Source organism: Apteryx mantelli, chromosome 2 (assembly GCF_036417845.1).
Source record: "Apteryx mantelli isolate bAptMan1 chromosome 2, bAptMan1.hap1, whole genome shotgun sequence".
In the NCBI taxonomy this organism is placed as follows: Eukaryota; Metazoa; Chordata; class Aves; order Apterygiformes; family Apterygidae; genus Apteryx; species Apteryx mantelli.
The window spans coordinates 54,680,596-54,697,424 of record NC_089979.1 but is presented as its reverse complement, the minus strand read 5'-3'; the positions used below and the strand labels follow the sequence as shown (position 1 = coordinate 54,697,424).

The following is a 16,829-nucleotide window of genomic DNA, read 5'->3' as shown; positions in this document are numbered from 1 at the left end:
GAAGTAGAAGACCATGATGACTGAAAAGGTACAAATAACAAAAGTACAGTACAGTCTATTTGCTGAACTGGCACAGAGTTTGCTTTTTCAAATCCTTGTTTGGTATGGAATCATGGTGTTTCTTAAAGTTGGGGTTTGTTTCTGCATAGTTTGAGGTTCGGTAGCAACCACACATTTTTAATGGGACTATCTAATTTCAGAACAGTTATGTTAAGGTTTTGAGTGAATATTGCTAATATTTCCATTTTGATCTAGTATTGGATAAAGCTAAGTTCAAACACAGACAATTCTTCATGTTGAGGGAAAGTCATATTTCCATTTTTTAGAAGATAAGTCTTAGAATAATTTAATGGAGGTACTTTTCTTTCGGCTGTTCCTGCACTTAGAGAGACATGACAGAAGTGTGAGTGAATGAAATCAGGAGGGGCAGAACTGTACATAACTGTACAATTATGCATTTGGTGGGCCTACTTCAAATATTTCTAGTACATATATTGCCTACAAACATCAAAAGTACTTCAGTCCTTTTTCAAAAGTTCAAAAGTATTGAGGAGTTCAAGCCCTGTTGACCTAAAGCCCTATACACAAAGAATGAAAGATTTAACGTTTTTTAAAGCTTCTACATACTAATGGTTTAGAAACCTAAGTCACAGTGAAGTGTGTTGGATTTTAGACCCTAAATTACCCAAGCTTTTCTCAATATATTACTCTCTTTCATGAATTACAAACTATTTAGAACTGTATGATTTTTTTTTTTAATTTAATTTCAACATACCATTCCTAGAATGTGTTCTGTATATTATAATGTAGAGTAAAATTATATGGCTGTGCAGTCTTAGGATATGAATGTGTTTAGACCTGTTTTTTGCATCAGAGAAGCTTTTCCAGTAATCCTGATTGAGCCAGTTTAATACTCACTTTAGTTTTAAAGGCCAGGCATAATAAGCCTAAAACTTTGTGATTACAGTTTCTCTATTTTGAAAGCATAATTTAAAAACTGCTAGCGACAAAATCATACTCAGGAGGTCCGACCGCCTTGTTTTACAGAATAACCAACCATGACTACAGAATCGGGATCAGATTCAGAGTCCAAGGATAAAGAGCAGGATCAGCAGGAGACCCCGGCGCAGCAGGGCACAGAGGAGCCGCAGCCGCAGGACCAGCAGCAGCAGCTGAGCGAAGAGCATCAAAACGCCCTCGAGCAGTTTTCGGCTGTGGCAGCGCACAGCACACCTGTGAAAAAGGAGCAGGTAAGGGAGGCATGCTCGCTGGGTGCAGGTAGTTACATGGTCCATCATTGCCACTGGCAAATAATGAGGCAGTTTTGTTAAGATCAGAAATACGTGTTCAGATCTGCATGGCAGGCCGTTTTATGTGATGTTATAGATTTTGAGTGGTTGGTCTTTGGAGTTTAAAAATAATACCGGTCTTTCTGCCAACAGTGCTTAAATTTAAAGCCAGTCCTATTAACTAAGGTGGGAAACATCTTCAATCTTATTAGAATAGAATCTTTTATCTGCATTAGATAGCAAGTGGTGCCAATTTTTAAGAGGCTGAAAATGTTTTTAGAATTCATTTCTACTTTGACACCTGCTGAAAACTGATTTCGTGCTTGCTCGCCTGATGTGAGAGCCCTGAAAAATTTGTGGTCTCTTAAGGTACTTTTAGTTCTGAAAAGACTGCATTATAATTACTTTAAGTTTTCTTGTAATAGCTTTTAGAAGAGTTATTGCATGATTTTTTTTCATTGGGCTCATTGTTGCATTTATTAAATTTATGGAAGCTGCTTTTTTCTCCTCCTTAACGGTTAGGATTGCCAAATATTACTCTTCATATGTAAGTGACAAACCATCAATATGGGGTACCTGAAAAATCACATCCTTTATTTCCATAAGGTTATGACCCCAGTCTAATCTCATTCACCTTTGAAGTGTGGAATAAGCCAGTTTAACTCCTCCTCTCCTGCATCCTTTATAAAGTTCAGATTCTCTGAGATGAAGCCACATTATTTTTACCTTAGGGGACACCACTTACGCTTAGGGGATGGCGCTGGTGAAGCAAGCAGATATAAGGTATTATTTGAAATGAATGTGACTGCTCCCATTGAAGCTTTCAGGGCCGGCTGTATTCTTGGGTTTTAAGTTTTTTGTCTACAGAATTATAGCCCAAACCTGTTATTGGTGAAAAATGGTTGGCATAAGCAATTTCAGACAACAGCCCTTTTTCTATCTGCCTGGTTTGGGGGTGCATTACATATGTGCTTGGGATAACAAATGTTCCTAGGACCAAATTAAAAGAGGTGTCTTACATCTGACCTCTTATATCTCAAGAGGTAGACATGGCAGGATTTCTGGTGTTTATTGAAGATCAACCACTGAAATAACTGCTTATTGTTTCATTGCTAACCTTTATTACCATTGATAAACTCTGATCAGCTGCAGCTTCACTCCATCTCCACCAAAGATCTGTCAGCTCTTGTTCCCAAATTCACCAGTTATCATGCTGAGGCAATTTAAGTCTCAAAAATTGATCAGAAATTGCAAGCAGGTAGTTTGAGGGAAAGATGCAGGGCTCTGGCCCAAGAGAGAAAGGCAGTACGCAAACAGATAATTAATTTAAAATTGAATTGTATCAAGCCTAGTCATAGGTATTATTAATTTTATTCTTCTGGACATTCTCACTAATCCTTCCTACCTGAGTTTCTTTTCATTAAAAAAAAAAAAAAAAAAAAAGTGTTTTCTGTCCACTTGGGATTGAAGACCTGAGATGGTCTCATGTGCTGCATGATGCCTTTCCTTTCCCAAAGAACAACACCTGTGAACAGGACTTTCTAGAAGTTTTGATAGAAGAACTGGATTAGCGAAGGAATATAAGACCTTTCACATTGAGATAACCAATTTGAATCTAAAGGTCATGGTTGTAAGGTGGCTGCCAAATCTAGCTGAAATGTTCTGCCTAATATATTTCATAGTGGCTTAAGTGTCTGTGTCACAAAAAAGAATCCTTTAAAAGCATCGCTAAGCATCAGAATTATTGGCGGTGGTATCATTAAATTAAGCTAAAAATTGAACAAATAATGGGTATCATTCTCTTTCTTGCTGTCATCTGTTCTTCCATTGTGTGATAAATGTGCAATCAAAGTGAGGAAGTTGATGTTTTTTACTATCACTCATATGAGGGAATCTTGGAAAGAAAGATTTAAGCTGCTCTTCCATTACAGTGTCTTTTTATTGTCGTTCTGTACACATGAAAAAAAATTTTAATGAAGAGACAAAAGATTTTTTCATACTGAGATTAGCAGTTACTGCAGAAATTAGTTCTTTCTATCAAATAAAATAATGCAATCTTACCATCTTCCTGCCTTTCTGTCTAGTTAAAAAAGTGCAAGAAGGCATTGCACAGGCTGGGCACTAACATTTCTGAGCAACTGTCATAAATATATGGGATTCATGTGTTGTGCAAGCTTGCTAATATCACTCCGTGCCCAAGTCAGAAACTACAAGGTGTCAAAGATCATTACTAAAATCCTGTGACTGCAAAGGCTTGCCTCAAGAAGAGATTCCTGCTTCAGAAGGGGTTGGACATATTCTGTCATAGTAGGATATATTCATACAGGTAGAGATCAGAAAACGTACGTTCAAAAACACAGAAACCCTGAAGCAACTTGTGCTGCGCTAGAATTTAGTCCATGATGCTGAAAATAACTGCAAAAATACAGCACAGAGGGATTTGAGGGGAAAAACAGAGATTGGGAAAGAATGCAGCTATGCATGCAGAGTACAGAATAATCTAGTGAGCGCATGGGTTTTCTCTGGTCATTTTTTTTCCTAGACACCTGCACCAACAGGATGTCAGGTTTCTTTAGGAAGAAGAGGCTTAATTCGCTCTGAAAATATCTCAATGCCTGAACATGTCAGCAGGGTTTGGGGAATCTTCTCTAATAGCTCTTGGCATGTTTTGTTCTCTAGACAAATCGGAGAAAATCCTTTGTATGATTTTAACCTAGACACATTTCATTCATCTTAATTTAGACAGGAACTTAACAAACAAAATAACCTCAGTTGTTATTATTATTATAAATAAATTAACGTGTACTGTAGCCTTGAGTTACAAGAGTGGCTTAATGAAGGAAAATAATCATCAACCCATATGGACCTACAGGAGTTTTTGCAGCCTGAAGATGCCTCTAAACTTTGGATGTGTGGTGTCCTTGTTATTACGGGCTTTTTCTCTCAAGCAGCTTTCCTGTTTTCTTTAAAAAAAATTATTCCACGCATCTGGATTTTCTCCTTAACTTACCTAAGAGAAATCTAATGAGCCACCTGCCATGACAGTATATTTCTTCTAGCTCAGGAATGACTTTTGCACATGTGCACACATGTGCATGTACCACTTCCATGGTAGATTTCTTTAACAAAACTTTAAAAAATCATCAGTCAAAAGAGTCCCTCAGCCCATCAGGAACAGAGCAGCTGTTCACAGAGGCCATAGGACGAATAATCTTCTGTCTTCAGGGTTTTTTTCCTCAGTCCTGTAGGTCAGACTGCTTTCCAACTGGCTCTGGTTATTGCACCTGGCCTCCAGCCTTATCCTGAGCCTAGGAGGACTCTCCCCTTTGTCAGAGACCCTGTGAACATTTAATTGCTCAACAGTCACTGGGTCCTGTGCCTTCATCCTCCACCAGCCTTAAGGTGCTTGAGGACCTTGACGTCCAGATGCAGAGCTGGTGTCTTGAGTGCTGGAAAGGGAAAGTCCTCAAGTGCTGGAGCTAGGCAGTGGGGAGAGCAGGCTGTGACAGCCGGGGTTGTTCTGGGGAGGCACATCCACTGCTAAGAGGATGAGGTGGATTTTGAAAGCAGCTTCTGTGTTCCTAGTCTCCCTGTCTTCTTGTCTTTCCCTCCAGAGGAAGCCCGGGTAACCTTTGCTGCAGTCTGTCTTGTAGGGAAACAGGGAGCATAGGGTCTTGTCTTGTGTCACCGCAGTTGCCTTGCGCACTGTGAGGAGCGGGGTGGCAGGCAGAGTGGCCCTGCAAAGCAGTGCTCCCATTTCTGTCTGTGTGACCAGGGCAAGGAGTTGGCTGGAGCCTTGGTTCTTCAGCCCAAAACACATCAGGTGCATGTGAAGTGGCCAAATCAGCTGAGGTGGGAATGGTTCTTGTTTGAGTGGGGACGGAATTGGGACCAGTCAGATCCCGGCCTGCCCATGGGAAGCTCATTTGTTGGGCTTCATAGTAAAACTACCATTATGCCCTGCGTTTACAGCTGCAGACCATTTGGCATTTATGGAGGTATCTGCACTGCTTCTGCTGTCAGTCCCTAAGCATAGACTTCAGTTTTCAGAAGCAAGTGGCTTGAGGCAGTCACATTCATATTGCCTGGAAAGGGTAGCACAGTGTGAACCTCTTCTTCCTTGGAGACAAACGTTGAGACAACATCTTAGCAGTGTGGAGGGTCAAAGAGTTGGGACTTCAGTGTGAACTGACGTTGGCCTAGGTGAGCCTGCACTCCTTTTTCTCCCATTCACCCAAATATAGAAAGGAAGCTTATAGGCTCACTTGTATGAAATCTCTCAGGGAAAGTACCCTGTGATTTTGTGGTATGCTGTTGTTGGTAGTTATATGATACAAGGTTGTTTTGGTCTCAGAGCCGATTAAAGCCTTTGGACAGATTTGCTCTGTTCTCATGAAGGCTTATTACAATGAATGGAAGCAGGCTTGAAGGATTAATTTGCGATAAATTTTCAGTGATGCTCTCTGCTTATTATATTGAAATCATTCAGAGCCAAAATGGTTATTTTTTCACGGTAGTGAGATAACTAAAAGATGATTTTTTTTTAAGCTTTAGCTTAGATATTCCTGTATTCTTGTAGAGGTTTTGTTTGGAGACTGACGGGGCCAAACTGATTAGAAAGGTAAGGATTGCAGCATGGTGCTGTTGCTAGGAAGGGTGGACGTTCAGTAGAGCTGCTCTGGCTTTCATCTATGCCGGTGGAAAGGAGCACCAAGTATGCTGCATCACAGTAACTCTTCAAATGGTCTGACCCTCAGATAAACCCAAGCAAAAGTAACTGTGATTGTTCCTTCTCTCCCCTTTCCCCTGCAGTATATTTGTCTTTCAAATAGCACCTACTTCTCACCAGCTTAAAAGACTTATCAGGCATCTGTGGAGAGTAAAATTCAGCCTCTCATCTTGTGCTTATCATCCATTAGCCAGCAGGCTGCACATTAAAGTTGTTTGGCCCCTTACTTCCATCCTGTTTGTTTAACCCCTTGCTCAGGCATTTGAGGAACCTTTCACTCTCCCAGGCACATCTGCACCCAGCCCTGCAAATTCACAATGTTACAGGCTGATCAGTCCCCTTTGGAGGATTTTTTTCTCACTGACAACAAAATGAGTGCAAACCTGATGGTCTTTTCCTATTCCGTGTGTCACCATGGAAGCACTGTGTGATTTAATAGGTAAAGAACTTAAAAGTAATATTAGCAATCTCTGAGAATTTCTGTTGATCACAGTGTTTACTCATTGTCCAGCATTACTAAGATACCGTAGAACCAGGTGAAAGAAGTTTGAGAGGGATTTTGTAGCTGTGGAAGAAGTGGAAACCTGCAATATTTTCATGCGTATCCCCCCTCCCTGGGTACACTCCCTTTCGGCATGAGCAGGCAGTGGAGGGAGGAATGTGGGGTTAAGCTAAGCCTTTTCAATAGGCAAAAGAATCTCTCTCCTGCATCGTGGGCCCCACATCATCCAAGTCCCACACTAGACTCACTTAAATGCTTAGTATGCCAAAATCAGGGTGTATAGTGTATTGCACTGCACGACCAGTTTATCTCACCTCAAAACTTATCTTTCTCTTTGTAGGCCACAGACAAAGAACAGGAGCTAGCTGCTGCAAGTGCAAAACAGCTGGAATACCAGCAGTTAGAGGACGACAAGATCTCTCAAAAATCATCATCTAGCAAACTTTCCAAGTCTCCTTTAAAGATTGTGAAGAAACCTAAAAATATGCAGTGCAAAGTGACACTCCTGGATGGATCTGAATATGCATGTGAAGTAGAGGTAAATGTTATTTCCCATATTTTTTTCATCCTGTTTGGTGGAAAATGCTTGAAATTAGACTTGTAGGCTAGGACTTCAAAAAAATAGGAGACTAAAGCTGGACTCCTAATGCTGTATTTAAGCAAATGGCCTGATATTTCGTAACTGCCAAACACAAAGAAGATGCTTCAGTTGTTTTGTCTGGAGATTGAAAATGCTGCACAGATTGGAGCTCCAGAGAAGAATATCTGAGCACATTCTGGAACAACTTCTGGATTAATTTGATGTCATCACATGCCACAACAGAATGCAGAAAATAGCTATGGACAGTGAAACCTATAAAATAAAGCAGGATTTTGATCCCTTAGGGCTTCCCCTTTTCCTTGGTATTGAGTAGGGACTCTCACTGAGTCATTGTCTAAACAATAATTTTGACCAGTTTAAGATTAGCGGGGGCGTAAGAGATGCCAAGCAGACACAGGGGGAGATGTCACAAGCACATAGCAGTAAGAGTGGGGAATTTTATGTGCTTCTCCCCTGTGCCTGTGAATCATAACTGTATCTAAATATTACTGGCAGAAAGTTGCTGGCAGGGTTTGGGTGGGTTTGTTTGTGTTTTTTTTTTGTTTTTTTTAAGAAATTTTCCTTCCCTCCCGGGACTCTCCCAGGAGACTGCTTTTGGAAGGACAGTCTTTGCTGCATTGTCATGTAAGAACAGGTCCCTGACTGTTATCAGACCCATGTTGAGGGGATGACTTAGTTTGAACTCCAGAAGAGCTGAAGCCGTGGAGAAGCAGAGTATGAACAGATTTAGCATCTTACAGCAGGCCCATTTCTCCATTCAGCCCTTCCAGCCATGTCACCGAGGTGCTCTTTGGGCAACTGCACAGTCTGTCCTGAGCCTGCTTTTCCTCAGTGTGCCATGAAAGCAGGGCAACCCTGAGCTACAGCCAGAGTAGCAGCTGGCAGCAAGGGGAGGGTGTGTGTTACAGGGCTTGGCCTCGATCTCACTAGCCCTCTTTTGGGTAACTGTGGAGTGTGTGATGGAAAAGAAAAGGAAAGGGCAGAAAACCAAAAGAATAAAAGGGAAAGAAATGGCCTAGTCCATAGACTGAAGTGGGGAACCGGTAGAAATTTGGGCCAAATTTTGTAATGGTAGGTATTAGCTGTAAACAGAAGCTGTGATTATTCTTATAGCAACTTAGCAGTCATGCTGTCGAGTATCTTTTAGTTTCACTAAAGTTTTGCTGAGTACCGTATCGTTTCCTTCAGACTAACAATAGCTATCCGGTCACATACCTTGCTATTAAATTATCACTTTCTTGACCTTCAGTCACAGTTTTGTCTGTCAAGGATATTGTACAAACCATTAAACTGGGAAAATGACTGTACTGGCTTTGATGGAAAGAGTCAAGCTTGTTTCAGCTTCAGCAACTTGGGTGGAAAAATGCGAGTCACTGTCTGGAATACAATCAAGAAATTTTTACCAAATAGGAGTTCTATGGAAATATTGGCTACCAAGCTGAATGTTATGAGGATATAAGATGGAGCAGAAAGGGAGATTTATTATGTTAGACTTCCACTCATATTAAAAAAAAAAAAAAAAAAAAGCTATGAATATACTTTATTTTAGGAATTTTCACTTTTTCTCTAAACTTGTACTCTGTTGAAGTGTCAAAACATGAACATATAGAAGCTACCAGGTTTTATTGCTTGTCAGATTTTTCTGCTTTGGAAATTCTGAATAGGTCTTCAATAAGATGTCCAATATAAATTTGTGTATGTATGCATTTTTTGCTGAAATAGCTTGAAATTGTATTGGCTGTCATCAGTAATCACTTTATCTGCCCCTATGAAGATCACACCTCCTTGGCAGAATTTAATACTTTTGAGAATAGGGCTCCCAAAAGGATGGATCTTGGAATGACAAAGCTGTAAGATTATGATGAGCAGATCACTGGGTGCATTGAAACAGAAGCTAGTAGTGAAATGCAGCTAGAAATGACACATTCATTTAATTTACACACCTTAAATGGACAGTTCAGACCTTGCATCCTTCCTAGGTGGTATTGTCAGCAAAGCGTGTGTATTGAGGATGCAACTGCATGCACAGCCTGCTCTTTGGCCCATGGGAATACTCAGGAGATCCCCATGGAAATCCACTTTTCTTCTGCATAGAGTTCAGCTACAGCAAAAGGATGCTGTGTCCAGCCAAGAGAAATGACGCATCTTCCGCTGTGTTCTTTCTCCCGGGAGACAGGTATATAAAAAAAGAGTTAGTAGGCCACGAAGACTGAGGATCTGTCTTGGGAGACATCTCAGGAAATCATGTAGGAAGTTGAAGGTGAAGTTGTGAAGTTCTTCTACAGTAATTCTGGGTAGTAAGAATGTTCCGTAGCTGTTTTGAAGAAACTCAGTGCCTGCAATATAAGAAATAATTTGTCACATTTCAAAAAAATGCTATCAGTATTTTAAGGATCCCCTACAAGTGATCTTACTACATCCCTTTAAATTGAAAAAAATAGCATTTGTATATTCAAAGTCCTAACACATTATGGAACTCAGTAAATTCCCCAAAATGAATCCCTTAAAAAGGGGGGGGGGGGCACATGGCAATCAAATACTAAGTATTTCAATTATTTGTGCTTTACCCTCTTAACTGCGTCTTTCAATGTGAACATTGGCCCAGCACAAGGATGTGACAATCAGCAGATGTAAGTCAGAAACATCGTTTCATATTGTCGACTCCTGTCTTCCAGCTGTGTCTATATGTCATGCCTCCACCCACAGAAGGCTAAAAAGTAGTGTAATCTAGAGGGACCAGGGTCAAGAACTCTATAGTGTTTTGCAAATGACATACTTTTATATATGTTAAATATTAATACTATTTAAAGGAGCATATTGCTCTCAAGTAGAGCACAACCTACAGCTTATCAACTATGTGTTCATCCAGTTAATGACCTGACAGCTGAAATTGCATGTACTCATGGATTCAGATGCATCCAAGACAGGTTTTGCTAATGCATTATCCCCTTACTGTCCTTCGTTTTGTAAACCCCTCTTTCCCGTTCCATGTTTAATGCTGAGGAGTCTTCACCACCTTCTGCTCTTTCTTTCCATCTCTCTCGTGTCCTGTACTTCGTATTTGTGACATCAGAGGCTTTTCCATATGTATCAGATAGACTTGCAGAAGAAAATGTAGTGGCGGTAACACTGAAGCTGAGGTTAACAGTGGTTTATTTAATCTGATGTCCTGTCAGAGAAAGGATCTTAAGCAAATACCAGGTAAGAACTTTCTCCTGAGGCCCCACAGTATTATTGCCTGTGTGTTGTATATATCCTGACCCAGAAAGTCTTTCATGCAGTAAGACATTACAAACCAAAACCAGGTTAAATAGGTAATGCAGCCTTGTTCGTTCATTCTCCTACAAGAACATAAAACAGAAGCGTTACCATCCATATCTCCACCGCAGTTCTCGGCCGTGAATCTACTGCTGATAGCAAAAGGCTTATTTATGAGGAATGTCTCCTTTTAGAGAAGAGACAGCTACGTAATGGTGCTTGACCTGTCTCGGGACAGCGACTGGTGGAACAGGAGTGTTTGTTAGACACCAGCGTTGTCGCATATAATGCACTGAAGAAAAATGACCTCAGAGTCACTACACGTTTCTTTCAGGTCATTAAAAAATTTGAGCTCTCTAATGCTGATTACAGATTATAGAATTCAACACAGTCTGCTCAGATTGATGCTCAGCAGTGACTTCTCTCTGGATTTCCACTCGTGCTGGAAGCAGTTCTCCTATAAGTGTTTCTTGGGCTCTCCCCACGAGCACCAGAGTCAGAAATGTTCTTTCCTGGAGGCAGCCAAGTCCCCAGCTAAGGTCAAAACTGCTCTCATAGAGAAGATGGTGCAGATTGCTAGATAAATTTCTGTATTAAGCAAGCTAGACCTGTACTTTGCATTTGTCATTAAAAAAAAAAAAAAAGATAAAGATCTAGAATTGCAAATTGATCTCACATAACCTTAAAAAAAAGGGGGGGGGGGACAGCAAATGCAGTGGTCAGGTTTTCCTAAGGAAAGAGTAAATAAGCAGAAATCCTTTATTTCTGAGTTCCTTGCCCTTTAAGTAGGGGTTTTCAAGTGCTGTAACAGTTTCATGCTATTTCTAGGATTTATTTTCCCTCCTCTTCCCTCTCTGCCCCATTTTTTTTTTTAATCTAGACTACTGCATTTTAATTAAAAGCTTCAAGTGGATCCAGCTGTCATCCTCTCCCTTACATGTTGCCTAATTTGAAGTGCCTTCCTAAACCAGATTGGAATGTGCCTTCGGAGTTTGTGCTCTAAGCATGTACATGTTATTAATCACGGAGTGAGATCAGAAAGCTGCCCATACTCTGCCTAGATAAATGGTAAAATAATTAGATTTAATTTTCAAAGGCTCAACTGTCTAAACCCATAGGTAATTTATACTTTTTCTCCCTTCTCTTACCCCTCAGACTTTCTTATCGTGCGGGACAGCAGTAAATGAAAACAAGTGTTTCCCTGGTAACCTTTTTGTGTTATCTCTGCAGCCCTAAATCAAGCAGGTTGAGTTACCATATAACTCAGCTACTCTGCACAACGTTTAGAAATCTGGTGTCTCAGAAAGCATTAACAGTGTCCCCTCTTTTTGGTGGGTGGAGGTCAGTTGAAGCAGGATGGGATTGTTAAAATTTTATTATTTTTTTTTAATCCCATTTTCTCAGTCAAGCTTCTGCTTTTGAAATAGGCAGCTGAGAGCCCCTTTTCTTAATAGTGGGTTTCCCCATGTCCTCAGGTGGCTTCAGATTATCACACTGAAATTGAAATGGAATTGAGATGTCTTATTTCCATACATTTGAAAGTGGCATTTGTAACACAGATAGAATAGACTGGAATAAAGAGGTTACTTTCCACCTCACAGAAAGTCTATGCTGAAATTCCTTGCTGGAGACAGAATTGCATGAAGTATATGGAGCCTCATATATCATGGAGTACTTGGTTTCACATAAGTCTGTCTTTTTCCTGTAGAAAAGTGAGAGTATGTGGATGCTTCCCTAAAATACTAGTTATTAAAGACTCTCATAGGCCAGGCTTAAGGAATATAAAGCAGGCAGGCTTCTTTTTGCTCTGCCACCATAGCCAGAAATGAAAAATAATGGTAACTTACTTGACTGCTACATGTGTTTCTTTTCCTGGTTTTCCAAATCTGGCTTGTAATGCTGCTTCTGCAGGAAAAATCCTTCTGTATTTCTGTACTTCTGTGGGGGAGTGAATGGCCCCGTCGCCCCTCCTTCCCCCCAGGCAGTGCCTGAGCAAGCACTTCCCTAGGAGCAGCGGACGTGTGCTCTGCTTTTGCACAGACAATTTAATAACATGGAATTTCTCATCGTTTTGAGGTATACCTTAGGGTCAAGAAGGAAACCGCTGTAATAAGAAGCCCTCTGCTTTCTAAAGGATAATATTTCAATTACCCCCTGCACATTTTAATTGTTTAATGAATTCCAAACAGTCTCTTGCAAATAGCATTGCATGTGAAGCCTATTACTGAATACAAGAGGGAATTTTTTACCAAGTCCTTTCCTTCTGACCTACTCATTGCTTACAGTTCAGTTAATTTAATACGAAAAGCTTTGTTTAAGTTTTTTGTTCCTTACCCAGCATGCATCAGTAAATGCAAGTGGATTGAGATGCACCATCATCATCACCCAGAATGTTTTATTTCCCCAAACCCACTAATTAGGGCTGACTTAGATTAGCCAGGGGATTCAGTTAAGATCTATTTTACCTGACACACGTCAGTAGGAGTCTGAGTATTGCTTGAATATGTTCCAACTGAATAGAGTTAATGTACAACTCTTCTGACTTGCTATTTTGAAACGCTGTTTACAGCTTGCTAGGAGTTAAAATACTTGTCAGTTCAGGAAGCATAACATTCTAGAAATCAATACCTATGTTGTCCAGCTCATAATAATGAACTGTGAGGCTGAGCAGAAGTTTCCGTTTGGTAACTGAAACAAAAATAAAAATGTTTGGTCTCCTTTTTCTATTTTATTAAGGTTTTTCACTGAAGCAAAATAAATCTAAAATAAGAAAACTCTTCAGATTGAACTAAGTGTTTTGGAAATACTGAAAGGTGGGTGATACTGGTGTGGCACTTTAGGGCTGGAGCAGTCCCTTACAGATAGAAACAGAAGGTCCAATTTCATTGGGAGGAGAGGGTCACAGCTGGGGAACATCTGGGCTGTGTGGTGTTCAAGAGGAAGATCAATTATACTTGGTAGATTTTATATATATATATATATATATATATGTATATAAAAAATATTATACCTAGCAGAAAACCTCACCTAAATGATAAGAAAGCTGGGGTGTTTTGTATTTTCTCCTGTTAATATGTAAGTATTTTATATAGACAGAGGAGGAATTAAGAATTAAAACTAACTCACTCCATCAGATGTCAGACCAAATAAAGAGCAGGCTGGGCTTTAAATTCTGCCTTTAGGAGAGGACATGGGTACAACTAGAGTAAATACGAAAACCTTAAAATAACAAAAAAATACCATACAAATCCTCTCTACATCCATTTTCTGCATCTAGTCCTCTGGTCCCTTGCCTTTCATTAATAGCATCTGAAAATGATTTGGGCGCAGCAGATGATGGATTTAAGAGACAAAACTCTTCATTTTCATACCTTGGGAGCTTTAGCCATTTTTCATAATGGTAAGAACTATTGAGAGAGATTGACCTACATTCACGAAATAGGTTCAGCTGCTCTGAAACTACGTTTTCTAGAGAATAAATGATTAGCTGAAAACTTCCTAGTGAAATGTTGCCTCCAGTTCCTTCCACTCAGTGAACCAGTTGGAAACAAGCCAGGCAACAGGAGCCTGTTTTCCATTTGACTAATTTTTTTTTATTATTATTTTTTTTTTGTCATGCACGCTCAAACCCCAATAATGCAGGCCAGTTGCTGGTTAACCTGTTTGCAAGAAGGGAGGAGACCATGATCTTCTACTTCACCTTTGAGTGGCAACCAGAATAGCCACAAATACTGTATTATTTCTCTGGAGACAGAAGGACTCGTTCATGCAGGCTTCTCCTGGGAGTCGAGGCAGAGCTGGGACAGACCTTTGGGTGCCCTCTTCATCCTTCAGGTTGCACCTCCGAAGTGCTCCTCTGCCTTCACGAACTCCTCACATGCACCAGCCGCGTGCCTTCATCGCCACCAACAGCCACGGCCCATGTCTGTGAGGCTTTCCCGTGCTCACCTTCTCTCCATTATTCACAGGCCTGTCCCCTGCTCCAGCTCACAACCAAGCAGACTCATTTCATCTCCAGCTCTGTTGCTCGTTGTTTCCATTTTATAGGTGTTGTCCCACATTAATACTTAGAGCTGCTGTTTCCAAGCCAATAAATAAATGATCCCTTTATTAGCACCCTCTGAAAATATTGCCTATCATATATATGAAAGCCTAGGATCTTCTGTGGCCAATTTTTCCACTTAAGCCCAGTGCGATGTTCACTGGGCTGCTTTTATATTTCGGTATCCATGTCTGTTGATACAGTGAACAAAATATCAGGCTGGAGGGTGAGGAAATAACCTGCTTGCAAAGCAAAGCTTTGATAGGTAGTGAAGTATGTCTCTCAGGATTTATCTTGCTCAAGCAGAAGTGGTTTTGATCTGAAGTGAATGAAGCTTGGATGTAGCTTGCAACCATAGAAAATAGGCTAAATTATTTTTCTTGACACCCCCAGCATTGATGGTGTGATTCTATCTAAGGTACCTCGACCCTAAAAGTCTGATCATCTTGATGTCTCTCCTGTTTCAAGAGTGTCTTTCCACTGTGCTATGTTTTCTCTGTGATTTTTTTTTTTTCTAGCCTAGCAATATAGGTCAGGGAGAGCTCTGTGACTTTTAAATTCGTATGGCAAGATTACACTGTAAATCAGAGTATGTTGCCAGTAGGGCTTTTTTTCAGTTGAAAATAAATAAAACGTTTATGGTTGATTTTTTGCTGATATATGCCAGTAACTCTTTGTGGTTCAGACAGTGGTTGGTTACTCTTGCTATGTTGGTGATATGCTTGTGGATAATAGCAGTTGCACAGGAGAGGTGAGCATTGTTGAGCTCATCCAAGAATAGGTAGAATAAGGAAAATATTTATATTTGTAACTCCCACTGGAAAGCTTCAACTGCTGCACTGAATCCCAACAGACCAGCTTGAGTCACTGCAGACTTTCTTACAGGAAGACATAGTGCAGTCAGAAAGCATTAAGAAAATGCATCAGTTATATGTGTAGTTGAAAACGAAAACCAAAGTGTGTATTCTCAAGAATACTGAGCAAGGGTGGTACTTCCAATGCTGAAAAGCCTCTAAAAGCATGCAATATGATTTACTGTTTTTATGTCGAGATTTAGCAAATGTGTGAGACTAATAGAAGTACTGAGAACTGAATTGCTGTTGGAGAAATAGTCTCCCTTCTTGGAGAGTATTACTTGTGAGCTGTTATCACATCTGAATTTTTGCAGTATGAATTACATTGCATTTAGGATGCCCAAGCATTTGCTAATCATCTTATCTGACAGGTTGTGCACATGCAACCATGGCTGTTACGCTTCCATGTATATAAACACGCTCAAGAATATTTATTAGTTCTGAGGTGTCTCCTTTTGCTGCTTTGCATTCCCATGTACAGGTTTCCCAAGTGCAGGTTTTATTCATAAACATGCGAATGCTGTGGCACACGTCAGTACGCTCAGAGCTCATCTGCTGCTGGGGTTAGTGTGATCTCTGCTGCTGCTGTCATCAAAGGCAAAGACCCTAATTTGGTCCGATTCCAGAATCGGGATGAGGTCACCAATCTTCTTACTGGGATTTAGCAGGCCCCTGAGTTTTTTTTAGATTAGTGCTGGCTTTTTAGGATTGTGAGCTCAAACAGTATTGAAGAAGGTTGCCCCGATAGAAACTGTGTCATGTTATACAATATCATTGACACTTGGTACAAATGTGTAAATATAGCATAGACAGTGCTATGTATTCATCTAAAGATTTGAATTATTACTTAAGATGTAGGTGTCAAAAATGGATATTTTCAGGAATGGCAATACATTTCAAGGTGCTGTATGCAATAAATAGCAATGAGCTGACAAATTATAATACAACTATGATGGGGAAAAAAAAAAGATCCATCTTCAGTGTATATCAAAATACTTTCTAATCTACTGTATTTTTTATGTGATATTCATATATGCAGAGCAGAGCAATATAGGATAGAGTTCTAAATTAATAAATAGAGATAGACATAATTATATTGCAGTTTTTATTTCAAGCTGTTTGAATATGTTAGTCACTCACCAGCTTACACACTTGCTGTTTAGGCAGGTCCACACGTAAAAATGCTGTTAAAGAAACAGAACATTTTAGAGAGCTTATATTTGCTTTTAAGGAAAGCACTTCTTTATATGAAATATTTTCATATTATAAAAATGTCTTTTTAACACAGCTTTTACTCAACTAAACCCTTCTGAAATTGCCTAGTTTTTAGTACTACTCACAATGGCTAAATTGTTTATTCGATAGATTGCATTTGGAATTGTGACCTGGGACACTTCCAAATGGAGTCTACCAATGAAGTTTAGTTAGTGGCTATAGTTAATGCCTGGAAGATTAATTAGTATGTCATTTTGAGAAACATAAAATGAATGTGTTTTGCTCCAAACTTTGCATTTTCATTGCCTTCATTTTCTTTGCCACCTGAAAGGCTGGCAT

General features: G+C 40.0%; 1 protein-coding gene across 1 annotated transcript in view; it reads left to right on the top strand.

The window, feature by feature from the left end:
* The window catches only part of EPB41L3 (erythrocyte membrane protein band 4.1 like 3), a 101,565-nt gene that overhangs the window by 30,921 nt on the left and 53,815 nt on the right, over window positions 1-16,829 (top strand). The window contains exons 2-3 of the mRNA XM_067290683.1: window positions 1,048-1,250; window positions 6,861-7,058. Of these exons, the coding sequence (XP_067146784.1) occupies window positions 1,059-1,250; window positions 6,861-7,058 (390 nt within the window). The 5' untranslated portion in view covers window positions 1,048-1,058. The remainder of the gene's footprint in view (window positions 1-1,047; window positions 1,251-6,860; window positions 7,059-16,829) is intronic.